This window comes from Ranitomeya imitator, chromosome 2 (genome assembly GCF_032444005.1).
Source record: "Ranitomeya imitator isolate aRanImi1 chromosome 2, aRanImi1.pri, whole genome shotgun sequence".
Lineage (NCBI taxonomy): Eukaryota > Metazoa > Chordata > Amphibia > Anura > Dendrobatidae > Ranitomeya > Ranitomeya imitator.
The window spans coordinates 585,808,619-585,821,209 of record NC_091283.1 but is presented as its reverse complement, the minus strand read 5'-3'; the positions used below and the strand labels follow the sequence as shown (position 1 = coordinate 585,821,209).

The following is a 12,591-nucleotide window of genomic DNA, read 5'->3' as shown; positions in this document are numbered from 1 at the left end:
TGGAGGCCACTGTGCTCTTAGGAACCTTGAGTACTGCATAAATTCTTTTGTAACCTTGGCCAGATCTTTGCCTTGCCACAATTCTGTCTCTGAGCTCCTTGGCCAGTTCCTTTGACCTCATGATTCTCATTTAGTCTGACATGCACGGTGAGCTCTTATATAGACAGGTGTGTGCCTTTCCATCAGTATAGACAGGTGTGAGTCCTATCAGTTTACTTAAACACAGCTGGACTCCAATGAAGGAGTAGAACCATCTCAAGGAGGATCACAAGGAAATGGACAGCATGTGACAAATATGAGTGTCTGAACAAAGGGTCTGAATAATTATGACCATGTGATATTTCAGTTTTTATTTTTTTAATACATTTGAAAAAATGTCTACGTTTCTGCTTTTCTCAGTCAAGATGGGGTGCAGAATGTACATTAATGAGAAAAAAAAGAACTTTTTTTGAATTTACCAAATGGCTGCAATGAAACAGAGTGAAAAATTTAAAGGGGTCTGAATACTTTCCGTACTCACTGTATGTAACGCTGGACATTTTATTAAAGGGTAATTCTCAAGTTCTTTAATGAGTGAAATTGCTGAGTGGTTTTTATTACAAACACCTTTGCATTCTATTTCTGCTACATTTTCAATTTGATTGTTTACTGCATGTTGCCTTGATTAGGCTGGTTTCACATTGGCGTTTTTTCGGGTGCGTTTTTGCGGTAAAAAACGCAAAAAAACGCATGGTGAAAAAACGCATGTAAACGCGTGTAAACGCTGCGTTTTTTTGACGCATGCGTTTTTGCATGTGGTGAAAAAAACGCGGAGTTTTACCGCGTTTACATGCGTTTTTTCATGCGTTTGCGTTTTTTAAACGCATGCAGAAAAATGTGTGACAACTGCCAATCATCAAAATAAAGTAAAAAACCCACTATAAACAGAAATAGTTAGGGTTAGGGTTAGGGGTAGGGTTAGGGATCATAACCCTAACCCTAAAGGGATCCTACCCCTAACCCTACCCCTACCCCTACCCCTAACCCTACCCCTAACCCTAAGGTATCCTAACCCTAACCCTACCCCTAACCCTACCCCTAACCCTAAGGGATCCTACCCCTAACCCTACCCCTAACCCTAAGGGATCCTAACCCTACCCCTAACCCTAACCCTACCTCTAACCCTACCCCTAACCATAAGGGATCCTAACCCTAACCCTACCCCTAACCCTAACCATAAAGGGATTAGGGTTAGGATCCCTTAGGGTTAGGGGTAGGGTTAGGGGTAGGGTTAGGGTTAGGATCCCTTAGGGTTAGGGGTAGGGTTAGGGGTAGGGTTAGGTTCCCTTTATCACCTTTATGCTGGGGGGTGGCATATCAGTGTGTTTTCTGGTTTTTTAATAAAAAAACGCATGCGTTTTTTACCGCAAAAAACGCATGCACCAAAAAACGCATGCGTCCCCATTGACTCCAATGTATTTTTTGACCCAAAAAAAAAAACGCATGAAAACGCATGCGTTTTTTTTTGGTCCAAAAAACGCTTCTAAAAATACTACAAGTAGCATTTCAGAAAATGAACGCATGCAGTAAAAAAACGCATGCGTCCAAAAACGCGACCAAACGCGTACACAAAAAAACGCATGCGTTTTCAATGTTAAAGATAGGGAAAAAAAACGCATGCGTTTTTTTGAAAAAAAACGCTGCAGACAAAAACGCAAGTGTGAAACCACCCTTACTGACCACCAAATCATTGATGGCCAGTTTCTTGGGCAAGGACTTGCAAGCTCTTTGCTAGAGAGCTTGTAAAGCGCAGCTGTGAAGGAAAACGGATTGTTATGTCAGGTCAGTTTTAGTGCACTGCACACCTCTAATGATACAGAGGCAAAGCTGCCTCTCCTTCCAGCACTGGAAAGCACATATTCTGGACAAGCCACCCAGTGATGCTGCTGGTCCGCATGAGAATTCAAGCTTGAGCACATTAGTAAGCAGGGAGCCAGTGATCCTTAAAACCCATCATGAGATAACAATCCCTTTAACCTTATCCTGAGTACCAGACCTAAAATGTCATCTTATCTTCTCTGCTGACACACCAAATATGCAACCTCCCTATCTAGTCCAATGCTTTAAGGCGTTTCTTGCCCCCAAGAGTGTTAACGTCTACAGTGTGTCTTGCCTAGTGCATTGCCTCTTCCTTGTGTGCTGCCAGTAGCGATTTACTTCTCCATTGTGTTTTTTCCACAATCTCTCTTTCTCCTACATGCTTTCTTGTTTCAGGATGTTTCCTTCTAATATGTCCTCCCTAGTGCTTTTCCCTTCCCTAGTCTGGGTACTGCCCAAACTCAGTACCACCTCATGCTCAATCTTTCACCATGCACTAATGTTTTGCCAAATGTAGGGCCCACTCATGCTCCGTTTCCTGACCCACTGGCCTGTATTCAGCTCATGTCCTATCCAGCTACTACACAGGCCTCCATACAATCACCAGTGTTATATTTGCACATACACAAACATCGTTATGGACTGATAATGGCAGATTGCATATTTTCCATATTCTAGAGAATTCTGAATATAGTTTCTATTACAATTGAATTTGTTAGTTACCTAATCTTGTGATGAGAGAATGGAGTACAGGAAAGAGGATTATGGCTCCTTCGTTCTGCGACTTGTCCAGTGCTGGAAGCAGATCCTGAACCAGTTCGTATAACAGAGGCAGGAGACTGGGCCCACAATTCTCCAACATGGCATGCAATACACATGCAGCTCCCCCATGGTGACGTCTGACACGGCGGAGACCAACAGAGACTTCACTGGCTAAATAATCTACATTGAGTTCAATCAGCTGGTTGATATTTTTGTATCCACATGCTTGGCTGACATTGCCCAAGGCCACCACTGCTGTCCCACTGACCATCAATGAAGGATCTCCAGCTTTTTCAAGCAGCGGGTAAAGAGTAGATATAAGAAGTAGACGGAAATTATAGCCAAGGGCCTGAGCAAAGCAGGATATTCCCTCCAACTGCAGACAAAGCTTCCAAGCATTTACTGTCATGTCACCAATTGCTGGTTTTGCCGGACCCCCAACATGAAGCAATTCTAACTGATCCACCAAGTCATCTCTGTCCTTACAAGTAAGAAGTTGCCAGTTGGCAGGGTCTGTGTACTCTTCCAAAACTGGACGGATAGCATCTAAGAGTTCATTGGCTTCCATTGCCTGGTGACATCCATAAAGTGCTTCAATATCAATCCCAGCTGCCCCTAGTACTAACTGATTCAGGACAATCACTGCAGGCATCCTCTGTGCTCGATACAGACCCAAAAAGTGGTCCGTTAATAAATAGAAATCTCCATAATAACCCAACAGCCGACAGACACTCTGAATAGAAGAAAGAATACGAGGGTCCCTAAAAAAGCGGAATGACTTCTGCTGCATCCCTGCATGTGCCAAGTCCTGCTCCTTCAGAGATCCAACGGAGGAGGGAAGTCTTTCTTCCACCACCTTAATGGAAGATAAGTCTAACTCAAGAGTCTGCAGGAGAGCAAATGAAAGGCGCTGAAGGTGAGCAGGAGAGTGCAGAGTAATGTTAAGTCTGGGACCAAGAAGCTGCATATATCCGTGAAGAAGTGTCAATGTGTGGAGCTTGCCTTGGTCATCCTGAGAACTGAGCAGCCTGGGAAGGGTTACAGCTAATGAATGGAGGCTCTCTGCCAGCACGTCTCCAAGAGTCCTAGAAGCTGGCCTTAGCTTGGGAATCTCCAGAAGGACCGCACGAGTCCTAGCCTTGACCTCAGGTCTATCATCACTCAAATAACCTACTAGTATCCGCAAGAAGTTCCCTGCCGCCTCCTCTAATGAATTCCAGCAACGGATATGCAAGATATAAGCAAAGTCCACCAGAGTCAGGCGGACTCTCCAGTGAGGGTCGGCAGTGCAATGTTCTATGATTTTATCTAGATGGATTAGTAACCGGCTGGCAGAGTGTTTCACCCAAGTCCTGTCTCTGTGCACCATGAGTTCGGCGACACGGCTAGACAACTCAGGGAAGACTGGTTTTGTCTCAGCTACTTTGGCCAGGCTTTCATCTGACATTACTGTGCTAACTATCTCGCACCACAGCCTGAGAGCACAAGTTGTTATTCTGTATCCTTGCTTAGGATCCCCACAGATTATCCTTGTTAACACTGTACACACTCCAGGAAGGAAGGACGCAAACAGATCGCCAAGATGGATCATCTGCTTCAGGCTTGGGACCAGCAACCTCTCCAAACAGTTCAATGCTTCCAGACGGAGCTCACGTGACTTTTCTAGTTCTGCAAATCTCAACAGCAGAGTAATGGTGAATCCCATCTCCGGAAGAATGGATGGTTTGTATAGCACACACAGGATTTCATCACGGGAGGACCGGAGAAGAGAATGTAGTGCCAACACCACCGCCAGCTTCAGCTCCTCGGGCACTGGCTGATGTGGATCTGGAGGAAGACAACTGCACACCTCACTAAACATGTCCTTTAAGGAGACTGCGTTTTTCATATGAGTGATGGAGAGGATATAGGTAATGCATTCCAGAACAGCCTGCGCCAATCCAGGATTTTTGGGGCCCGTTGATGTCTTAAGGGAAAATCGCAGGGGGAACAGAACATAGTCCAGTAGATGCTGAAGAGTGGAGACATCTGTAGTAGAAATCTGGGTTCTCAAGTTTTTGACATTTTGCACAGTCTGCTCCACTGTCAACTTAACACAAAATGGACGAAGACTTTCAAAAGCGCTTTGTGAATATGTCTTGGATGCCATGGCTGCCTTCTGTCTTGTGCTTTAAGGTTGTTCCAAGCAAGTGTGCAAATGCCTATAAGGGGCGAACACAGAATTATATGCATGAAATGTAACACAAAAGCCTCTAAATCTTAATAATGAAATATTTCCCAACTTCTACACTTCATATCTGTAAATGCAATCCTCTTGACTTATGCACACCTGTATAAATCAGCTTCTTAAGGGGTGTGGGGTCAGGCACGCGCATTTCTGCAGCAAAGCATTGCGCAGCTAACCATAAAGACGCCGCAGTTATTTCAATGGCCGGGAATTAACATCCATCTCCTCTCTTCATACAGGTACAAACATCTCTTCTCGCTGTTATCTGCCGCCTACGATCCTGCAACCTTCCCCTTTAATGGTACAAACATCTCTTCTCGCTGGTATCTGCCACCTACCATCCTGCAACCTTCCCTTTAATGTACCTGCTGAATGTTTGTTAAATTCATTTGTTGCATTGTATTACTTACTGCTGTACATCCATGCTGGGGTCACAGGAGATATTATGTGTTGAAGGTGTTAGAGCATATGTTTGCAGGCAGGCTCAGTGCCTTTGATCATGTAACCTCCCCTGGGGTGTTGGCCAATTGCTAATTTATCCCAAATAAGGACCCACAATCCCTCTCACCTGATCCTTTACTCTGCCCTATAAATTTTGTAGCTTCTTAAGGGGTGTGGGGTCAGGCACGCGCATTTCTGCAGCAAAGCATTGCGCAGCTAAGCATAAAGACGCCAGTTATTTCAACGGCAGTTAGTCACGGTAGGAGTCAGGACTCCACCCTATGATCTGTCTCTTTTGGGTATGTCTGCTGAGTTAGCACTTCTTATTACTTGGATCTAGCTTTTCGATTAACCCATCTTACTCCTTCACCATGTTTACCTAAGCCCTTACAGTGTTTCCCTCTTACCTCCCCACCTGTCCTCCTCTGCTGACCTGCTCCTCAACCTCAAATCTGTCCTAAAAAAAACATAAAACAAGTCGGCCACTCTCTTTCTCCCACCTGCTCTCCCTTTCTCTGCTTCTCCTCACTGCTTTAGACATATCGACCAATCCTGGACCTCCACAGCTCATACCTCCCACTACTACTCCCTCCTATCGCTCCCTATCTAATATGAACTACCGCAGTCTTTCCAACATAAAACTCATACCCCTGACGCCCACCTCCCTACTCCCTCTCTCTGGAGCACTCTGGAATGCCCGCTCAATCTGCAATAAGCTTCACGTGATTCACGACCTTTTTCTCCCTCGCAATCTTGCCTTCCTTGGCCTCACAGAAACATGGCTAACACCCTCTGACACCGCCTCCCCTGCTGCGCTGTGTTACGGCGGCCTCCACTTCACCCACACCCCTCGACCCGGCAACAAATATGGTGGAGGAGTGGTTCTTCTCCTTTCTCCTAACTGCACCTTTAACCCAATCCCACCTCTACCCTCCCTTATCCTCCCCTCTTTTGAAGTCCATTCTGTCCGCATCTACTCTCCCTCCAACCTCCAAGTGGCCATCATATACCAACCTCCAGGCCCGGCCACTGCCTTTATTGACCAATTCTCCACCTGGCTTGTTCACTTTCTCTCTGCTGACATTCCCACCAACATCATGGGTGACTTCAACATCCCTAACGGTACTCTTCAGTCAACAGCCTCCAAACTTCTGTCGCTTACCTCATCCTTTTGACTTACTCAGCGGTCCTCCGCAGCCACCCACATAGACGGACATACATTAGACCTGGTATTCACCCGTCTCTGCTCTCTATCTAACTTCACCACCTCCCCTCTCCCTCTATCCGACCACCATCTGCTCACCTTCTCATCCCTGTCCTCCCCACCAGTCATTCATGTCCAGCAAAATGCGCACCCCCGCAGAAACCTTGCACACCTACACACCCACACACTCTCTGACTATCCTACCACTAGCATCCAGATCCTCACTCCACGACACAGACAGTGCCACTGCTTTCTACAATGCCACTCTCGCATCAGCTATTGATACAGTTGCCCCTCTCGTCCATGGCAGAGTGTGACGTATCAATAGACAACCTTGGCACAATAACACCACTAAAAAGCTCCGGCAAGTGTCCAGGGTTGCGGAGCGGCGTTGGAAGAAAACACACCTGCAAGACGACTTCACTGCATTCAAACAGGCAACACTCGCTTTTAAATCTGCTCTCACCTCTGCTAAACAGGTCTACTTCACAACCCTCGTATCTTCCCTATCCTACAACCCCAGTTATCCAAAACCTTTAACTCCCTCCTCCGCCAACCACTGCCCCCTCCAACCTCCCTCATCTCTGCTGAGGACTTTGCCACACACTTTAAAAATAAGATCGACCAGACAAGGCAAGTCTTCATTGTTCAACCACCACAACCCCTTTGTATACCAGACCAATGCCCAAACCCCATAACCTCCCTATCCAACATCACTGAAGGGGTGCTTAATTGTCTCCTCTCCAAATCGCACCTCACCACCTGTGCGCTCGACCCCATCCCATCCCACCTCCTCCCCAACCTCACCACCACACTTATCCCATCCCTAACCCACCTGTTCAACCTATCACTATCTTCTGGCACCTTCCCTTCTGCTTTCAAACATGCCACAATCACGCCTATCCTTAAAAAGCCAACCCTCGATCCAACTGCTATGTCCAGCTATTGCCCAATATCACTGCTCAAATTCGCTTCCAAACTCCTGGAGTAGCACGTCCACTCTGAACTTTCCTCCCACCTCTCATCTAACTTGCTCTTTGACAATCTACAATCTGGTTTCCGCCCCCATCACTCAACTGAGACAGCCCTGACCAAAATCACTAACGACCTACTTACCGCGAAAGCTAATGGACAATACTCTGTACTCCTCCTTCTACACCTGTCCTCTGCTTTTGACACGGTTGACCACTGCCTCTTACTACAGATCCTCTCCTCCTTTGGCATCAAAGACCTCGCCCTATCCTGGATCTCCTCGTACCTTTCCAACCGTACATTCAGCATCTCCCACACTACCTCCTCATCCCACCCTCTCTATGTTGGAGTCCCCCAAGGCTCTGTTCTAGGACCCCTACTCTTCTCCATCTATACACTTGGCTTGGGACAACTCATAAAGTCCCATGGATTCCAGTACCACCTCTATGCTGATGACACTCAGATCTACCTCTCTGGCCCAGACATCACCGCTCTGCTGTCCAGAATCACAGAGTGCCTATCAGCCATATTCTCCTTCTCCTCTTGCTTCCTCAAACTCAATGTGGACAAATCTGAACTCATCATCTTTCCTCCATCCCATAGATCTTCCTTACCTGACCTATCTATCGCAATCAATGACATCATGCTTTCCCCCGTACCGGAAGTCCGCTGCCTCGGAGTAACCTTCGACTCTGCCCTGTCCTTCAATCCGCACATCCAAGCTCTTTCCACCTCCTGTCGCCTCCAGCTCAAAAATATCTCCAGAATCCGTCCTTTCCTCAACCGTCAATCTACTAAGATGCCTGTGCACACCCTCATCATCTCCCGCCTTGACTACTGCAACATCCTTTTCTGCGGCCTCCCTGCTAACATCCTTGCGCCTCTCCAGTCCATCCTTAACTCTGCTGCCCGACTAATCCATCTCTCTCCTCGCTACTCCTCTGCAAATCTCTTCACTGGCTCCCATTCCCTCAGCGTATCCAGTTCAAGTTACTAACACTGACCTACAAAGCCATCCATAACCTGTCTCCTCCATATATCTCTGAACTAATCTCCCGATATCTTCCCTCACGTGATCTCCGGTCCTCCCAAGACCTCCTTCTCTCCTCCACACTTATTCGCTCCTCATCCAACCGCCTCCAAGACTTCTCCCGAATATCCCCCATCCTCTGGAATTCTTTGCCCCAACACGTCCGACTATCAACCACATTCGGATCCTTCAGACGGAACCTGAAAACCCATCTCTTCAGGAAAGCCTACAGCCTGCACTTACCCTGCGGTCTACTCATCACTACCGAAGCTACCGCCTCACCAACATCGGAGCTCCTGCAACCCTCAACCTATTGTCTCCTTCCCCATAATCCTGTAGAATGTAAGCTCGCAAGGGCAGGGTCCTCGCCCCTCTGCATCAGTCTGTCATTGTTAGTTTGTTTACTGTATGTGATATCTGTAATTTGTATATAACCTCTTTTCATGTACAGCATCATGGAATCAATGGTGCTATATAAATAAATAAATCACTTTCCTGTCCTGAGGGTTTGCTACAATGTGGCCTCCCCTCTAACACTCTTGCACCCCTCCAATCTATTCTAAACTCTGCTGCCCGACTAATCCACCTGTCCCCCCGCTATTCCCCGGCCTCTCCCCTCTGTCAATCCCTGCACTGGCTCCCCATCACCCAGAGACTCCAGTACAAAAGCCTAACCATGACATATAAAGCCATCCACAACCTGTCTCCTCCATACATCTGTGACCTCGTCTCCCGGTACTTTCCTGCACGCAACCTCCGATCCTCACAAGATCTCCTTCTCTACTCCCCTATTATCTCCTCTTCCCACAATCGCATACAAGATTTCTCTCGTGCATCCCCCCTACTCTGGAATGCTCTACCACAACATATCAGACTCTCGCCTACCATCGAAACCTTCAAAAAGAACCTGAAGACCCACCTCTTCCGACAAGCCTACAACCTGCAGTAACCACCGATTGACCAAACCGCTGCACGGCCAGCTCTACCCTCACCTACTGTATCCTCACCCATCCCTTGTAGATTGTGAGCCCTCGCGGGCAGGGTCCTCTCTCCTCCTGTACCAGTTGTGACTTGTATTTTTCAAGATTATTGTACTTGTTTTATTATGTATACCCCTCCTCACATGTAAAGCGCCATGGAATAAATGGCGCTATAATAATAAATAATAATAATAATAATAATAATGTATCAGTGCTGTTAAATACATAAAAACCTTTAAAGCTGACCTGTCAGCAGGATTTTGGACTGATAACTTAAGACATGGATGAAAGGAACCCTTTGAAGCTGAATAAAATGATAATTTGCTGTTCCATTTTGTCGTTCTTCTGTAATCTGCCAGGGACATTTTCTACTAATGAGGCTCCAGTGCAGCGGGGCTGGACATTGCACTCGGTCTTTCCCCGCCAGGTTGGAGATTGTACGCCTCGTTGCTTCTGCTCTACGACTGCCTTTTTAGTGACCTGCCTCCTCTGGCCAAGAAACCTGCAGGTGCGGTCCCAGCCGGGGGCTGGGCATGCATAGTAACTGCCAAACGGCATCATTGAGATGAGAAATCGATATTTGCATGTGATGCCCCTGGTAATGGCGACCCCTGAACAACATTTCCGCCAGAGGAGGGGGAAAAAAAAAACAAACAAAAAAAAACCACACACAAAAACACTGACCTGTTAGTCATAGACCAGAGGCACAGGATACCCAGAAGAATGACAAAACAGTTCTTAAAAACAAAATATATAAAAGTATATACCGTATATACATATAAGCAAATATATTTACACGAACATGGCCCAGTGGCCAGAGTCAGTATTCTGTGGCCACCAGACGGGAGCTGAGGATCTCTCCGTACTTGCCAATATCCTCAGCGTCTTTCCTGATTGCTATGCCTGGCACTATGCCATGCTGTGTGCCTTGTAAGGAATCATGGTGGCATGTTGTCTATTCCCATTCAATGCTGCTTGCTCAGTTGTTCCTGTAAGTACTTTACACTTGCAGTGGCCAGCAATGACAAATAAGGGATACCAGGTCAAAATTCTATCAATAAATAAGGCCCCCTGCGGTTATGCCATAAAGTGAATCTGGTACAATATTTAATTTAAAAAACAAAACAAAAACAGCATTATTTGCTAAAATCGATCTACTAGACCTAGTGAGGCCAGTGTACTTACTTTGAAAATCTATGTCAGAATGGCTATAGAATTCTTTTCGAATGTTTATCTGCCTAAAAAAATAGGCATTTTACAAGTCCATTTTAATTTCAGGACTGTACTGCTGTTCTCATGAATTTTCAAAGTAAGTACATCAGCCTCCCCAGGTCTAACAAATCTATTCAAAAACGTACAGTTTTTATTGGGAAATATGTGTTTTATATACCCAAGATAGTAAAATCCCTTTAATATAAGGCCTGGACTTCAATGGTTCTACTGGATCACCTATCGTATGAGGGCCGCATACACTCTTGTCGAATAACTGCATGAGTTATAATCAGATCTTAAGCACAAGGTGACTTTCCAGGGCAGTAATATCATCTCTGAGATCTGACTCACTTCATATGAAACATATGAAGCCCATTTCTTAAGGCTGGCACCGTGAGCGCAGGAGAATGGCATCAATCCCAGCTGCCGGCACAGTAAGAGATCCATTCAGATCGTGGCGATGGGGACGTGTCTCGTGTTGCTATGCAACAGTATAAATATATTTAGCAGCTTATTAGCCGACCCTGGGAGCAGAACATTAGAATGAAAGACTAAACAACTGCAGTGAGACACGAGTGCCTTTTCCTTCACTCCCCAGGAGGTATTAATCCGTCATGGGGCGAGTGCAGGTGTATGGAGCAGGCTCAGCCGCCGAGCGCACCCCAGGCCCCCTGACAGCAGTATTTGGAGTTAATACTCTTTAATCACATAAATGACAGCACCATTTTAAGGGCATCCGTCAGTAGGTTTATTTTCTGCGTAATCGGAGATTAGCATTATGTAGAGGCAGAGACCCTGATTCCAGTGATGCACCACTTACTGTGCTGTGTTTTGCCATTTCAAAAAAATTATTGATTTATCAGCCTGAGATTATTACTAGAGGATTGGGGGCCACTTGGTAAAACCCCACACCACCACCGATTACACAGAAAGCTGCTAATCAGTGGTGTGGGCCGGGTTGTACACAGCTCAACAATCTCAGCACTGCTATATCTGCAGCAGAGGAAACAGATTCTATCACAGCCGCTGCACCTGGTAAACTAAATGATACATCGCTGGAATCAGGGTCTCTGTCCATAAATCATGCTGCTGTCGGATTACACAGCAACAAAACATGCTGACAGATTCCCTTGAATCGGAGTAATCCCGGCAGGGCATGTCTTTGGGTGACCATGTCCACCTCGCTCCCTTGTGATGAAATTACTGGGTGCCAATGGCAGCTGGGGCACACAGAGCTCTCATCGCTGTTGAGCTTCATAGGTGACCATGATGTCTGCTATAAACTGATGTATATAGTACAAAAAGCTAAATGGTCGCAGAGCCAAGTCCATTTAATACCCTATACATGAAACCCCATAAACATTGGCAGAACTGCATTTTTCTTCAACATTAGTTTTTTTTTCTCCAGTTTTCAGAATATTGTATGATAAAATGAATAGTGACATTCAAAACTACAACTCGTCCTGCAAAGAACAAGCCCTCATATGGCTATATTGATAGAAAAAAAAATAAGGCTCTTGATAGAAGGGAAGGAAAAAAAATGAAATAAAATAAATAATTGGTGGGAAACTGACCACTGGACCCGCCCCAATCAGCAAAATGGACCACTTTTATCAGTGTTAAAATGGAATTGCCGTGTGCATGTGTGATCACTAGTGATGAGCGAATATCCTCGTTACTCGAGATTTCACCAGCACACTCGGGTGTCCTCTGAGTATTTTTAGTGCTCGGAGATTAAGGCTATGTGCACACGTATAATGGTCCACTGCGGATTTTTCCGCAGAGGATTTGGTAAATCTGCAGGGCAAGAACGCTGCGTTTTTGCTGCAGATTTATCGCGGATTTACAACTGCGGTTTCCTATAGGAGCAGCTGTAAAACCGCTGCGGAATCCGCAGAAAGAAGTG

At 46.0% G+C, this 12,591-nt stretch overlaps 1 protein-coding gene across 1 annotated transcript in view; it reads right to left on the bottom strand.

The window, feature by feature from the left end:
• TTI1 (TELO2 interacting protein 1) overlaps positions 1–12,591 on the bottom strand; it is a 33,778-nt gene that overhangs the window by 18,944 nt on the left and 2,243 nt on the right. The window contains exon 2 of the mRNA XM_069752280.1: positions 2,581–4,820. Within this exon, the coding sequence (XP_069608381.1) occupies positions 2,581–4,768 (2,188 nt within the window). The 5' untranslated portion in view covers positions 4,769–4,820. The remainder of the gene's footprint in view (positions 1–2,580; positions 4,821–12,591) is intronic.